Source organism: Eulemur rufifrons, chromosome 25 (genome assembly GCF_041146395.1).
Source record: "Eulemur rufifrons isolate Redbay chromosome 25, OSU_ERuf_1, whole genome shotgun sequence".
Lineage (NCBI taxonomy): Eukaryota > Metazoa > Chordata > Mammalia > Primates > Lemuridae > Eulemur > Eulemur rufifrons.
This window is the reverse complement of record NC_091007.1, coordinates 19058003-19075207: the sequence shown is the minus strand read 5'-3', so window position 1 is coordinate 19075207 and position 17205 is coordinate 19058003. Positions and strand designations below refer to the sequence as shown.

Here is a 17205-nt window from a genome sequence, read left to right as displayed (position 1 = left end):
TCATACATTTTCCTCTAAGCATTGTTTAGCACCATAAAGTTATGTTTTAATTTTTATTTAATTAAAAATATTTCCTATTTTTTCATGATTTTATCTTGGACTCAGGGATTATTTACAAGTGTTGCTTAATTTCCAAAATTTGGGGCATTTTCCAGATCCCATATTGGTATTGATTTTAGTTTAAAACTGTAAAGTCAGAGACTATATTCTCTGTGATTTCAGTTCTTTCATATTTGGCTTTATGACCCAGCTTTATGGTCTGTTTTTGTAAATATTCCATTTGCATTGAGGAGAACAATGTGTATTCTGCTGTAGTTGTGTATAGTGTTTTTAAAATGTTGATTAAGTCAAGTTGGTTAAGTATGTTGTTCAGTCTTTTTTATTTTTACCATTTTTTAAAATTTATTTTATCAATTCTTGAGAAATTGTAAAAATTTTCAATCATAGTTGTAGTTTTGTTTATTTCCAGTTTTCTCTCAGTACAGTTGATCTTTGAGCAACACAGAGTTTAGGGGCACCAACCCCTTGTGCAGTCAAAAATCTGTGTATAACTTTTGACTCCCCAGAAAACTTAACTACCAATAGCCTACTGTTGACTTGAACCCTTACCGATAATATAAACAGTCAATTAACACATATTTTGTATGTCATATGTATTACATACCATATACAATAAAGTTAGCTTGAGAAAAGAAAATGTTATTGAGAAAATCATAAAGAATAGAAAATATATTCACCATTAAGTGGAAGTGGATCAGCATAAAGGTCTTCATCCTCATCATCTTCACATTGAGTAGGCTGAGGAAGAGGAAGAGGAGGGATTGGTCTTGCTGTCTCAGGGATGGCAGAGGGGGAAGAAAATCCACATATAAATGGACCTATGCAGGTTAAACCCATGTTGTTCAAGGGTCAACTGTATTTATAATTCTCTTCATTGACAGTGTGAAACTGACTTCTATACTTTCTTATTTGATCAATCTTCCTACATGTAACCAATTTTCCATCTTTCTCCCTGGGGCAAGGGGAAGGGGTTTATTATTATTATCAAAGGATATTTTCAATGGATATAGAAGTATAGGTTGATAGCTATTTTTCTTTCAGCATTTTATAAATGTCATTCTATTGTCTTCTTGCCTTCATTGTTTCTTATGAGAAGTCATCTTTCATCTGTGTCATAATTCCCCATATCTAATGTGCTATAGACTGAATGTTTGTGTTCTCCCAAAATTCATATGTTGAAACTTAATCCAGAATGTGAGATAATTTGGAAGTGGGACCTTCAGGAGAGTGGAGCCCTCGTGAATGGAATGAGTGCCCTTTTATTATAGAAGAGATCCCAGAGAGCTCTCTTGCCCCTTCTACCATGTGAGGTTATAGTGAGAAGACTATGAACCAGGCAGCCAGGCCCTCACTAGATACTGAATCTGGCAGTGCCTTTATCTTTGACTTTGCAGCCTCCAGAACTATAAGAAATAAATGTTTGTTGTTTACAAGCCACCTAGTCAATGCATTCTGTTATTGCAACCCACAGGGACTAAGGCATAATGTATCTTTTTTCTTTGGCTGCTTTTAAGATGTGCTCTTTACCTTTGGCTTTAGCAGTTTGATTATCATGTATGTAGCTGTGATCTTCTTTGCATTTATCCTGTTTAGGGTTCCATGAGCTTCTTGGACCTATGGATTAACGTCTTTCACCATTTTGGAACAATCTCAGTTATTGCCTTGACAGATATTTTTTGGTCCCATTCTCTCTTTCTACTCTTCCTTATACTCCAATTACACATATGTTGTTTCATTTGATAATATTCCATAGACATTAGACTTTGGTTTTTCTTTCATTATCATTTTTTTCTTTTTATTTTTCAATATGGTTACCTTTTATTATCTCCCATCCAAGTGCTAACCAGGCTCAACCCTGCTTAGTTTCCGAAATCAGAAGAGATTGGGCATGTTCAGGGTGGTATGGCCACAGACTATTATCTTTAGATTTACAGATCATTTGCTCCACTGTGTCCGGTTTGCTGTTAAGCTCATCTAATGAAGTCTTCATTTCTGCTACTATAGCTCTCAATTCTAGCATTTTTATTTGAGATCTATATATAGATATAGATGTGGTTTTCATGTCTCTGGTTGCAGAATTTTCCTTCTTTTGAATCCAATTATAAACACTTTAAAATAGTACATAATCCTAGTCAAATTATATAAGTGCCTCTTGATCAGAAGACACAAAATTATTGTATATAATTAAAAGGTACACATTTAGTGGATCATTTCAGTCAGAGCTCATATATATATATACAATTGAAAACAAACAAACAATGGTGCAGATATGGACAGATCACTGGAATACAATAGAGAAACCAACAATGTATTAAATATCTATAGCTATAGCTATCTATTAATATATCGATACCTATTAAGATTTATGATATAATTGCAGAGTGTACATGAAGAAAAAAACCTGTATCCCTCTTTCCTTCTTATAGAAAATTCAGGTAGTTAAAAGATTTAAGTATAAACAAAGTACATTATAAGAAGCCAAAAGATATATTGCAGTTTTGTTATCTTGGAGTGTGGATGGCTATTCTAAACATAAGATAAAGATCAAAATCATAGAGGAAATAATGATAGATTTAATTACAGAAAATTTTAAATGCTTAGAAGAATTAAAAAGAGAGAAAGAGGACAAAATCTCCTTCGTCTATGGAGGAGGTGACCACAAATTGGTCATTAAAGGGGAAGGATTAAACATTTATCCTGTTAGGATTCTTTTAGGCAAGGATAATTAATGGATGCTAAAACTGCAAAGTAGGAGAAGGTTATTGGGATAAGACCTTTTCGGGGTGACAAAGTGTGACCCCACAGATTGTTATTCAATGAGAAGAGAAAACAACATCTTCGCAATGGAAAGATCTGGTGCTCACCAGCATAATTAAATGACCAAACTCGGCATTGCTAAAAGTTGGACAATTGGACATTTTGTGTATCTTGATATGTTGCAATGCCTGGCATGTGATAGGCTCTCACTTAATATTTGCTATAGGAATGAATCATTTTTCTGACAAAATGTTTCTAGAGTCTTTCTAATCATGTTGCTTATACCAACTATAAAAGGATAGATTATCTGCTTGTTTTTCCAAGGCCAAGGAATTCTTGACTTACCTTTCCAGGGGCTGTCACATTCATATCTCGTCTCCAAATTTGGTTTTTCACAGCCTCTTTAGAACAATACATAGAGATAGAAACATAACTTCAAGGATTTTTTTTTCCAGAGTCTCTGTCTCTTTGTCACCCAGGATAGAGTGCGGTGGCGTCATAGCTCACTGTACCCTCAAACTCCTGGGCTCCAGCAATCCTTCTGCCTCAGCTTCCCGAGTAGCTGGGACTACAGGCCACCCCAACTGGCTAATTTTTCTATTAAATATTTTTTGTAGATATGGGGTCTCGCTCTTGCTCGGGCTGGTCTTCAACTTCTGGCCTCAAGTGATCCTCCCGCCTCAGCCTCCCAAAGTGCTAGGATTACAGGCATGAGTCACCACACCCAGCCAAGGAATTTTTTTAAAAAGCAAAATTCTCTTCCCAGGGATGATCATTTTCATTCTGACATACATTTATGTTTCCCTTTTTACTGAATTGCCAACTTGGTTTCCAAACCTATACATTGCAGTTACATCTTTTAATGTTGTGGTTTAAGAACGTCATGTTCTTTTAGGCTAACCACAGTTAGTTTGGGCCATTGTCATACAGTACTATTTATCAGTGTAATTTTCGGCAGATACTGTGAAATTTTTAGAAAACATGCAAAATTATGGTTTCAAAATAGATATATTGGTATTGCCAGAAAGAAACCCTACAGCCTTTCCCATGCCCACAATACGGGCACAGATTGTTCACATTTGTTCATATGTGTGGCCTCAGTGGGCAGACAAGCCAGCCAGACTTCATAACAACCCTGGAAAATGTTAATATAAGAGACGGAGACACATAGTAAGCAGCTGCATCTTTTGGTTTGTTTATTTTTTAATAGCCAGAATATGAATATAAATTCATCTTTCTAGAGCTTGAAAGATGTTATTCTGCCAGCGAGGCAGTTTAATTTCCATGAGAAAGTTCAAGAATTTGAAAACATATAATTCAGTTTTATTTTTATAATGTTAAGAAATTAATGTAAAATTCTGTGGATGTAAAAATGGGAAGAGCTGCCACCCTTGCTGGAAACGATTTCAGAGCAAGATTCTAATCAAATTAAAGGGCTACACAAAAGGGGGCAGACCCATCGGGAATGGACAGTGGTGTAAATTAATACTACGTCTCAGTCCATTGCCGTGTATACAAAAAGCAATAAAGTTGTAAAGAAATTCTGTGAACATACACTGTCAACTCAGAGACAGCTTCAAATGAAAACTTTACTGCTTAGGTTTAGCATTTGAACAGTTATTTGGCAAGTATGAGGTTTGAAAAAGAATATATTTGCATTGGGAGAGATTTTTTGATTCATTGAAAAAGGAGTAAGCAAAGATGGTCTGGTTTCAGATCCATATAACCAGTGTTCGCTGGCAGGGTGGCGTGCCCCGGGAGTGGCGGGCAGTGTATGATTCCTGCTGTCAAGGAAATTACATGGTAGTTGGGGAGATAAGGAGCAAACACACACGGCCACGGGCAAAGCAGTGTGGTGTGAGTACCAGGAAAGGGGAGGACAAAATTTACAAGAGGCTTAAAGGAGGAGGAAGCCAGAAGGTTTGTGGATCAGGTTTTGTTACAGACCTTAAGTGACAGATGATTATATTAATAGCAAAATGTGGAGATGGAATGGGTAAAGGCTTACAGTTGCAAAGTGCACAAAGGGAGAAAAGCGTCCGTGGTCTGTGATTAAACCAGGGTCTTCTCTCTGTCTTCGCGTGGATGCACACATCTATTGCAGCATTTTCAATAGATACAATCGTCTCTTTATCTCCCTCGCTAGACTGTAGTTTCCTGAAGGACAATTTAATGCAGCCATTCCTCATTATTTGCAGCCTCTGTATTGACGCATCCTATGCAGCCCCCCAAATCAATCCATCACTTTCACCGTTATTCCTGGACATGTGCAGAGCAGTGAAAAACTTTGAGTCGCCCAACTCCCGTGTTCCCAGCTGGGGTCAGCAGAAGTGACACCACGCCTTTTTGTTTCAGCAGTCCTACTGTGAACAGCTTGTCCGTTTGGCAGTCCGTTTGGTGCCATGTGGTTCACAGTTTTGTTTGGGGTTGGTGATCCTGCTGTTTAAAATGGCCCCTAAGCGTAGCGCTGAGGTGCTGTGCTTGGTGACCAGGCACAAGAAGGCTGGGGGTGCCTTGCGGAGAAAATGCGTGTGTTCGATAAGCTTCATTCCAGCACGAATGATAGAGCTGTTGGCCGTAAGTGCAATGTTAATGATTCAACAATGTATTTTAAAGAAGTTGTCTTTAAAGAGAAATACATGTGAAGTGAGGTTATATTTGATCATTTGATTAAAATATTCTGCCCAGAGGCACACAGGAACAAAACTTTTGTTTCCCCTGAGAGCAGCGGTTCAGTATCTGGTCAACTAGTGTTTGCAGCGACTCAGTGGACCGTAACTACCCCTGGTAATGAGAATTAACTGTATCCGTTATTTCTGCATGCCTCGTGCGTAGGGCTTAGTAGATGGTCAAGGACTCTTAGAAGTAATTTCACCTCCCTGTAAATTTTGATTATTGGATTCAGGAATTGGGGTTTTAATAACATGCAGGCCGTGGGAAGCCACTGAAGACTTTTCTTCCTTCCCCCTCCCCCGCCTCCCCCAGCCCCCCCCCCCCCCCCCAGAGTGATGTTTTGCTTGTGAGTTGTTCAACAAGCGTTGACTGAACGCGCTAGGTGGTGTCATGCACAGAATGCACGTCCCTGGCGCCCCGCTCTCAAGGAGCGATTGCAGAAGCTCCCAAAGTGTCTTTAGAAAGATGAATTTTGCAGGGATTTATAGGATGGATGGAAACTCAGAAAATCAAGTTATACACCCGCCTCAGCTCTTCTGATATGCGGTAGTAAAGCCCAGGGTTAGAGCGCTGGCATAGGGGACAGAAAAAGCAGGGAGAGATGCGAGTTGCTGTGAAGTAAAAATCAGCAGTAAATGATTTCCTGCGGGGGATGAGGGAGATGCAAGGGATAGAGCTAAACTCTGTCAGCTACTTTGTCAGCTCCTGTGCTTGCAATTGCACATGCTCAGTAATGTCTTCCTCAAATGAGGTGGTTGCTCTGTACTCCGCTGAGTCTTTAAGATACCAGGAATGGGGCCGCAATCCTCAGCCATTGGAACTAAGCAGCTGATGAATTGCTTAGGGTTTGGGGAGAAAGAGGGGAATAATACATATAATCTTATAATCAATAGTGAATTTTTAGAGCTAACTGAAATTTTGTCTTGGGGAAAGGGTTCAGGATTGAATTATCCTTTTTCCTTTTTAAACTGGGAGTGGGTGTCATCCAAACGACTCCCGCTCTAATGACAAGGGATGTGTGGCCAGCAGCGTATAGTTCAAATATTACTAATGCTGAATTTGCAAGAAGGGTAGGACAATTGTTCACTGTTGTTCATTGTGAAATTTTGTGTTAAAAAAAATACATAGAGACTCAGGGATCAGCATTAATTATATTTCAGTGGCATGTGTAAGGCAGTGAGGCTCTATAATGTAAATTTTAAAAGTAAATTTTTCATTGTGAAGTACCCAGAATATTTCTTTAGAGTTTCCATAAACTGAGAAATAAAACTTTGTTTTCTTTCGGTATGATTTTGACAGAAATTTTTAGGTTTGAAAAGCGGCTTGCTTAAGCTTTGCTGTAAAATACTTTCTCAGTGCATTTTTTTCCTTTTTAGAAGTCATTTTTTAAAGAGACAGTTTTTATCTTACTATAGGCTATTTGCATCACCAATTCTATAAAGTTATGCAAAACTGATCTCCTACTTGGAACTTTTGGAAAAATACATTTTTTTTTTCCTGGCAAACTCATCTCAGATAATCAAGAAATGTCAACGTTTTTAATGTCAGTTTTCAAGGAAGAATTTGAATGGCATTTGAAAGCTAGTCATATTTATTCTATCTGTGGCTAAATACTACATGTGTTTAAATCAACTGGAGATTAAAAAGCAAAGGAATTTTGATGTTCTTTATCTTTTTTTCATCTGCTTTGAGTTTAATATACCTTTCTGAACAAAGCCATGTTTGTAAAGGATATTAAGTTTTGTTTGGCCTTCTTTTCAACTGCAAGTACTCAGTGGACCCTACCGTGGGGTTATGCTCTCTGGACTGATTGATATATAAACAGAAGACAGATGGTATAGAGATGGCTCTGATGATAATTCATTTTTCAGCTAGCCATGAAGATATTTTGATTACAGTGTGTTTAAGTAATTATAACACCGTCTGCAATGTTAGTCTTGCTGGGAAGGGCACACATGGAAAACAAGTTACGTGTTATTCGTGCCCAACAAAGGATGTACTGTGGTGTAATGATTTTAATTCCTAATGCTAGATTAGGACTGAAAGAGTTTAAAATATGTCATACAGTAAGGTAAGTCAATTAAACATAGACCAAATAAAAAAGGTAACTGCACGGTTTTGAGGCATAAATATTTGTTTTGGAAAGTGTTTAGATGTTACTATACTATGTGAAAGAAACCAGTATTTTTACATTTAGGTAACAGTCTGTGTTCAGCCAATTAAAAAATTACGTGGCTTGATTTCCAGTTTATGTGAATTGTAATTATCACGCAGCTTGCTTTCTGTGTCACGAATTTAAAACTGAAATCAGAGGGCTGACCCTTCGACAGCGTGTTGTATCCCTGCTGTTGTTGAAGTTTTGCAAAAGAAAAGGAAGCAAAATGTCAAAAGGAGAAAAAATAATTAGAATTATGTAAATAGGTGGGCCACTTAAATTTTCATGGGACTTCCTAATTACAGTTTATACCGCGGTTTTGTGTTCCACGCTAGGATAATTGATCGCTTAGACGGAGTTCGTTTGCTGTGGTCCTTGCTGAAAAATCCTCACCCAGACGTGAAGGCCAGCGCGGCGTGGGCCCTTTGTCCCTGCATTGAAAATGCGAAGGTACGAATAGAATCTCTCAGGACATATTGAATAATGCCACCGCGGGTTACCAATTGCTTTGACTTACTGTTTTGGTCAGACTTATCTGGTGGAAAAGAGTGCTGAGCAATGTTTATGCCAAAACAATTTTTGAGCAATGCCTTTTCCTGATCAGTTTTTTAAAAATGACAAATGAAACTAGTCTAAGATGGTGGTGCTTACCCAGTTCTGGCTGGTTGGTACAATTGAGACAAGCACCCCGGGTGAGTAAGAGTGAGGAAAAGTTGACTGTTCTTATTTTATGGGTGAGAAGAAAATGGTCTGCGTTTGCCTATTACTTTCAGAGACTGAAGGCCAAGTGGGAAGCAAGACTAATCGCACAGCCTGCAGAGAAACCACTACGTTCTGTGTTCCTTTGAAAAGGTCACATAATTTTACTGCGTGTCAGCTGTTCTTGTCTGTCACTAAAAACTGGCCTAGAAGTTTCTGACGTCTATTTTAGCTCTTCATTTGTTTTTAAAGAGAATTTTGTTATTTTTTTTTAACGATCTCTTGCAGCCTATTTCTGTTATCTTTCCTCAATGTTTTTCCACAGGTTTAGAGAGTTCTCTTTAAGATCCTTGTTGCCAAAGCTATTTCTCTCTGTTGAATATTTTATATAAGGGATTTTATTTCTATAATAAATTTAACATGATTCTTTAAAAAGTGAGTGGTGATGTATGTTAGTAGAGGAGACCTATTACAAACCCATTCATAGAACCATTTTATCAGGGCAAAAAAATTTAAAAAGATCTCAAATATCAAGCTATAGGAAAATGAGCAATAGGATGGAACTCTATTCACATCACATGGTACAATGCAGCTGTGAAAAATGAATGCATTTTGGCAATGTGATCATCAATATCAATAAATCTCACAAATATATTGAGCAAAATAAAAACAAGTTGCAGGAATAGATATACGATACACTTCCTATTAGCAAAGAATTTTTCAAAATGTAAAATTTAAATGATATTGCTTAGGGAGCAAGAAAAAAGCCTACTGGGGAAAGATTGATGTACATCTTTGAAGGCTAATCCTCATCAATTACTTCAACTAATCAGCCCAGTCCTTCATTCATAAATATGAACAACCAAGGATCACCAAATATTTAAGGAATATTAATGATATTAAAGACACAAGCCAAGATTAATAAGCAGAACTAACTTCAGAAGAAACAGAAACAGTGTAAGGAATGGAATATAGAAAGAGCTAAGAGTCCAAATATCCAAATAGGCTGTTATAAAAAAAAAATTCATAGATTTTAAAAAGGTTTTTTTTGGAAATTGAAAATATATTTGGCAAAACAATAAATTTATTAGAAGGGATGAATACTAAGTTGAATATGGCTGAATAATTATCTGAAAGATAAAGTCTAATAAATAAGAATGTAAAGTAAAAGTTAAAAAAAAATAGGCATGAAGGGAAAAACACAGAGAAAGGATGAGAACAATTGAAGAGAAAAAGCAGTCTTGATTTTTGTTTTTTACAAAAGGGAAAGTCTTCATAAGCTGAAATGCTGGAGAAAGACTCTAGTCTTCAGATCAAAAAGGTCCACTTAGTACCAAGCAAGAAAAACAAACAAAAATGTTTATACCTCACCCAAATTCAAACTTGTTGTTTTCAGAAATTAAAAGAAAAAAATTGCAAAGGAGTAAGAATCACACCAGCATTAGACTTAATATCATTCACAATAAATTCTTTAAAAAAATGGAACAAAGCATTCCTGCCTTTATAGGGAAATATTTTTTATTCTGGAATTCTATACCCTGCAAAACTAGCATTCAAATGTGAGTATAAAGAAAGAAAAGAATATAGGCATTTTGCTTTTAGAAATGTCAGCACTCAGGAAGTCTATCCTGCATGAACCTTTTTCTGGAAAAAAAATTACCTTATATTTTCCAGCAAAACAAAATATTCTAAGAAAGAAAATAGCCTGAATTATATAAAACAATAATGAGCAAATAAATCCTTATAATTTTTATCAAATATAAATTTGTGTTGAAAAGCTGGCTTTCAAATTTGATTAAATTATTAAGAAAGAATTCCTTTAAAAGTAATGTCATAAAATAAAATAAAGACAGATAATATCATCACAGGAACAATCTGGCTCTAAACTACAGGATGATTCAAAAAAACATGTTGGATAGTAGGAGGTACTAGGAGAAAGCACACGAAAGGCCTTTCCCTTTCCTAGGAAAGGGTGTTATAGATACTGATAATTCTCGATGGTCATTGAAAATATAAATATAGATACAGAATTTAATACGATCATTGGTGAGATACCATTTTGATGGATAATATTTCTACTTAGTGCTGTTACTTTGCGTAAATTGTGTTCTGTCTTCTTACGGACTTCAACTCCAAAACTGTTATCTATTAATATTATTGGATTTAAGAGATATTCCAGTATTGTCATATCATTATTTTTGTGTAGGCTTTCTGTCCTGAATATCTGGCTGACCCAGCCTACCTCTCTTTTTGCCCTTGGCCTCAAGCCCTAGACTAGATGTGAGCCTCCATAAAGAGCTGTTTCTTATTCCATTTCTCTTGAACTTCACCTGCTCTCTGCACACTCCCCACCCCCACCAAGACAGTGTCTTTGAGTTCTTCTTAAGAAAAGGAAACCTCAGCCCCTTTCTTATTTGTCTTGAGAGAAGAATGAACTCTTGAAGAAGAGATCTCTGCTTGCTCACATCTCCCACCAAGAACTGCCCTCTCCTTTGCATGCACTTATCATCGTGGTAACATGAGCATTTGAAGAGTCTTCAACAGGGAATGACATGAATTAGAAAATATCTGAGTGGGTGACTGATTCGGTTATCACAGTAGTTCAGATGAAAAGAATTAGAATTTGACCTGATACCGTGGCAGTGCGAACGGAGAGAAGTCAACAGAAGAAACAATTGAGAAGTAGAATCAGAAAATTGGTAAGTGATTGGATGTTGACTGTGAGGAAGAGATCAAAAAAGGTTTTAAATGTTTGAGGTTTTTTAAATTTTTTTTTTAAACTTTGACAACTAGGGAACATCATAGAAACTTTGCCAAACATGAAAAGAACATAATTTTGGGAAAAGATGGTGGGTTTGTTTCCATCCAGGTACAGATGCTGGGTCATTTGAATACATGAATCTGGATGTCAGGAGAGAGTTCTGGACTAGAAATGTCTATGTGTGAGGTCGTCTAGCACGTGGTAGAGTTGAGGCATGGAGGAGGGGTAAAAGGGAGAGGGTGGAGGGGGAGGAGATCACCAGGACAGAGCGAAGTCAGGGAGGAAGGCAGGGGAGGGAGGGATAACCAGGGATAATGGTTGCAAAACAGCCAGGAAAGGAGACAAGTCGAGGGGAGGCAAAGTGGTCAGCAGTATCGTTTTCCCCCAAGAGGACAATTGCCTTTGAAAACTGAAGAGAGTATATTAAATATGGGAATTAGCTGGTCATTGGTCGTAGCCATTTCCATTGAGAATTGCAAGTTTAAGCTGGATGGTACTGTAGTGAGAAATGAATTGGGGGGAAACAGAGAAAAAGAAGATTAATATTTCTTTCTAGAAGGTCAGCTGTTAAGAGAAGGAGACAATATGAAATCCAGAAGATAGCTAGCTCATGGTTAGGGAAGGATTAATATGGAAGGAAGAAGCATGTGTGTGCGTGCTTATATTCATATATCTGTGTTGACCTACATAGAGATGCGGGGGTAGGGGGCAGAGAGAGAGAGAGAGAGAGAAAGAGAGAGAACAGATAAAGAAAGAAAGACATGGCTCTCAGTCTTCCTTAATCTTACAAGCACATTGCTCTGAGTACCGTAAAAGACTTCTGGAGTGCCAAGCAAAAGAACAGTTCTAGAATGCATAATTCCTGAGCATGAGTACAGTGAGAGCAAAGCCAAGAGAACTTCTGGAAAGAAGTACAGAAAGAGTCAACTCCTTATTTCATGCAGGTAGCAAACACATGGCTTGCCTATCTATCTACCTATCTATCCATCCACCTAGCTATCTATCTATCCATCTATCCATCTATCTATCTATCATCTTTCTGTCGTCTCTCTGTCTATATCTTTGAAGTTGAATTTGGAAGTGAAAAAGTTATCAAAGGAATCTGAATTAATACCCTCATGTGAACTTAAACAATGAAGTCAGGTTTTTCCTAGCACATCCCTCATTTGTCTATTTCAACAATGAGGACTGGCCTTTCTGATCAGGTCATATGGAAGACATTTCCATAAACTGAATTAGCGAAATATGCAGAGTCAAACTTTTGATGATATATAAAATATTAAAAAATACATATTTTGTGACTAAATTTAGGATGAACATTTTTAGATATCAATTCAAAATAGATGAGAGCTTTTGGAAATGTATGCATGTATGTGAGCAAAAATTCTGAAGACCTTTTGGTCTAGTACACACCAGGTCCAGCCCTTGAAATGGGAAAGAGGGACATTTAAAACATCTTTCCTTAAGAAAATAGCCTGATTTGCAAGGCTCTCGTCTTTTTCAAAAGTCCTATTTTCCAGAGTCAGAAGCAGAATATTATATTGGTCTTCCTTCTTGAATCCTTCTACACCAAAACTCATTCTACCAAGGCAGAAGGATACCTCAGAGGTAGAGTACAGAAGAGGTCATCTACCGAGAAAGGGAAGAGGGAAGAAAGCACATTTATAATATTGGAAAGTCGTATCTCATTATCTATACAGATCCCAGTCAAACCATGGTCTAAGACAACTGTATGTAATAGAACTTTGTGCGATGAAATGTATAGTTGGAATATGGCAACCAACAGCCACCGGTGGCTATTGAGCACTTGAAATGTGACTAGTATGGCTAAGTAACTGAATTTTTTGTTATATTAGGTTTTAATTAAAGTTTAAATAGTCACATGTGGTTAGTGGCTATTATTTTGGTGGCCATATCTAAGATATGCAAGTCATAGAGAGTTGTTTTCATAAGGCACCTGCTACAAAGAATTTTAGACCTCAAGAATTAAATGAGTTTATGTGTAGTTACATGTTCATTAGGTAAAGTTTAGAAACTAAAAACAGCAGAGAAAAAAAATCATCTGTAATTTCAGCACTTGGAGATGACTGCTATTAAGAGCTAACAGGTTTTCTTCCCCTTAACCATGAATTGTGAATGTCCCTCTGATTCTCAATGTACATCATTTCATACCGCTGACTAATTTTCTTTGGCTGTGTGGTATTATATTGTACGGCTATATCATAAAATATAATATGTATTATATATATTACAATACAGATCATAATTTACTTGTGCAACTAAGTTTCTGTTGTTAAAAAACAGTGAGGTTAAGTGAAACAAAAATTTCACGTGAGCATTTCTGGAATATTCTTTCACATAGGGAGAGAAAATAAAGTTGCCTCTGACCCACTGGTAGAAATTTGAGCATAGATTCCCAGGGATGTGTTTTATCAGAGACATGTGTCTGTCTTAGGTTAATGGGCGGTTTTTTCTCTTTCTTGGTCGTACATAAAATAATAGCGCATTTTGCCGTCAGCTGCCTTTGGTAGTAGAAATAACATGGCACATGTACACGTGTATGCGTGGTGGTTGCGTGTACTCACAACTCTTTTGGGGTCCCGTGTGTTGTATTGACATCACTACCCAAAACTTTTCTCACTAGATTATATTTCAATTTAGCATTTTCAAGTAGTATTTTGTACGTTCTATTGTTTTTAGGTGATTAAAATTCTAATTTATAATCCAATAAGATTATCGATTCTGAAGGAGAACAGGGGTGGAAAATGTCTCGTGCATACGCTGGGGCATCCGGCTTGCAGTGGAGCAATGGAACCAGAAGAGATCTGGCCAAACACCTTGCCCATCCTTCCTTCCCCTCCCTTCCCCTTCCTTCCCCTCTCCCATTTAGGTAAGTCAACGACTCCGCTTTCTAGGAAAGAATTGCCTTTTGTTTTGTAAGGAAGCATTTCCACATCCTCCTCACATATGATGCTTTTGTAAGTAACTTTAGACTTATTGGCTTATGAATCGCAGGATTTGGCATCAGTTTGAAATAAAGAACTTTTTTGGATTAATGGCACTGACAGTAATGCCACCGAATAACTAGTTAATTATAGCTGGTTAATTATAACTGAGAGCCACACACAAGGGAAGAAAACGCTGGCCAAGCCTTCAAACAAGTTACTGCTGCTTCAGGGTCCCTGCCACGTCTGCCAGGCACCATGACACACCTAAGTGTGCCACCTGTGTGTGTCCACGTGGTGTGGATATGGCAAAATGTCATCTGTTCGACACCGATGTTATCCATTTTTAGGTTGTTCACAGCACACATATCAGAACACATTTTCAGATCTATCTGTTAAGAAAATAAGATGTGCAAATTGCTTCTGGTGAATGTATGACTTCTTTTCTTGTTGGGAAATACTTAAAGCTACCTATCTGTGAATAAGCCAGGCAACAACGTACTAGAATCAAAGACTTCAGTAACGAAGTATGGGATAATTGAGAGAAACGAAGACACACCATGTAAGTTGGCATTGCCTTTGCGTTGTCACTATTTTGTTGTCAAATGCATAAAACAAATAGATTGTGGGATTTTTATAGTGAGGAATTTTGGCCTTATCAGCAGTAGACCAGCATTTCAATTAGGAAGTTTAAAATCTGGGCCGGGCGCAGTGGCTCACGCCTGTAATCCTAGCACTCTGGGAGGCCGAGGCGGGTGGATCGCTTGAGGTCAGGAGTTCGAGACCAGCCTGAGCAAGAGCGAGACCCCGTCTCTACTAAAAATAGAAAGACATTATATGAACAACTAAAAATCTATATAGAAAAAATTAGCCGGGCATAGTGGCGCATGCCTGTAGTCCCAGCTACTCGGGAGGCTGAGGCAGTAGGATCTCTTAAGCAGAGGAGTCTGAGGTTGCTGTGAGCTAAGCTGACGCCACGACACTCACCCTAGCCTGGGCAACAAAGTGAGACTCTGTCTCAACAAAAAAAAAAAAAAAAAAGGAAGTTTAAAATCTGACTTCGTTTTGAAGAAATTAAGTATGTAATTGTTTTTGATAGCTTATCAGTGATAAGGAAAATGTACTAGGTGAAAAGATGTGTTCTTTCCAGCTTAATAATTATCTGTCTGTTCTTTGTATTATTGGAAAAATCAAGAGTGTGACATGTGAATCTGTTTTATGGTGTTTATAACACTGGAAAGAATATTTAAGACAGGAAACAAGTGCTTCAGTTAGAAAGCTACAGTGTTTTTTAGTCAAGAACTGAAGAACAGAAGGTCAAACTAGACTAATTACAAAAAAAATTCTCTGCATTTTTCTAAGGACTTTTATATTTAAGAGTTTACCATTGAAGATCTTTTCTGTATTCGGTTTAAGGGAAGTGCATTTTTTTTTTTCTATTAACATTGCTAAAAAGAGATCCTAAGATTCAGCCTCTGTAGTGATGTTACATAGTAAATTCCATGAGCTGCAAATCACGCTGCAGACTAATAACGGCTTTGTGAAAAATGTGGAGATTTGTAAATGGAAGTGAGAAGCTGTTCCTTTCAAGCTGAACGATCAAACATGTTTTTGGAGCAAAATGGTGGCTGAGCAGGTGTTCAGTGTTATGAAGTTGTGCTGCAAAGAATGCAACAGCTGAATCTGGCAGAAATCCATGTATTAAACTCTTTGTTCTTAAGAAGCAAAACTCCGCTGCAGAAAGTCAACTCAAATTTGTGCTCCGTGAACAACAAGATATTGAAAAACCCAGGAACTCATGTAAAGAATGTGTCATGTCACTTACAATCACTTTTGTGCCTTTTGCCAATAAAAATGTTGTTTTGAATGTCACAAGATAGTATTTAATTTCCTTAATTCTGTTTCCTTTCATTAATGAGCTTTAAGAAGTTTTTGTTAAGAAAAAAAATAGAAGTTTAATTATATTTGCCTTTTCATAAGAAATGATTAGCATAATTCACATTAATGTGTAATCACCATTTCCTTATGACATAGAAAGGAAACAGGTATTCTTATTTTCAAACAAATACTCCGAATGTATAATAAGTAAGTTGGGTATTTAGGAAGAAAACTCAATCTGTCTTCCAAATCAGTAATATATATCCATGAGATCATTTGGCCTGTAACCTTTTAAACTTAATTTTGCTACTTGTTTAGAAAATGTCTGGTTTTGATCTTGGAGGGGAAAAAAAAAAACCCCACAAAACTCTAGTAATTTCAAAAGCAGTGATTTAAAGGCCTGCTCCAAACAGAGAAGCCAATCAGAGAAATTTGAGAATGATTCCCCAAAAGAGAAGAGAAGTTAATTTGCGAGGTTGGAACACAGGCCCCGGCGATTTGAGCCAGGAATGTCGAGCACTGAGTACAGACGAGGCCAACTTCCCCACCACAGGTGTGACAGAACGCAGCTGATCAAACAGGACAGGAATTTGACATCACTCCCTGTTTAGCTTCAGCTGCCCAATGAGCCATGCCCCGCCAGGAAGCCAACGGGAACTTTGGGAAGGCGTGTGCAGGGCTTTCGTTTCAGACTAAGAATGCTGCTGTAAACACGGTTTATGAGCTTCGATCTGGCCATGTTTGAGCCTTTGAACGCATAGCTGTCCAACAGTGTGCCAAAGAATCAACGCAGCCTTTTAAAAAAAAATCTCAAATCTCTTTAAAATGTGACCCGTGTTTGTGTTGTGGTGGCCCGTTTTGGGGTCTGTGATCATTTTTAGTCGCCAAATACTTCTAAGTGTGTAGACCTCATCTGCTTTCCAGTTCCTAAAATCCTAAATGACTGAAGAAACAAACTTTACAAATTTTTTTTTTTTGTAACAAAAATTACAATTTTTTTTTCTTTTTGCATATCGGATTTTCAAGTGAGGACATGAAGGGCCAAGGCGAAAGTGAGGGTGTTAAAAAGCCCGTAGAGCAGAGCTGGAAGGACCACTAACTAGCTGTGGGTCCAGCCTGTTGCTTTCTGCACCTCCCTGCCCTACTCCACGGAGGGCCAGGACGGAGTTGCTAGCCTGGGGAGGGTAGACTTGACGGAAGGGTAATACAGCCCACAAAATTTAAAGTTACAACTAAAGGCATAGCCTATTCTAAACAGGAATGAAACAAAATTATGT

The 17205-nt window shown here is 37.6% G+C and overlaps 1 protein-coding gene across 1 annotated transcript in view; it reads left to right on the top strand.

Annotated features, from left to right (window-relative positions):
* The window catches only part of ODAD2 (outer dynein arm docking complex subunit 2), a 137970-nt gene that overhangs the window by 63976 nt on the left and 56789 nt on the right, over positions 1-17205 (top strand). The window contains exon 16 of the mRNA XM_069458857.1: positions 7981-8095. Coding sequence (XP_069314958.1) covers positions 7981-8095 — 115 coding nt within the window. The remainder of the gene's footprint in view (positions 1-7980; positions 8096-17205) is intronic.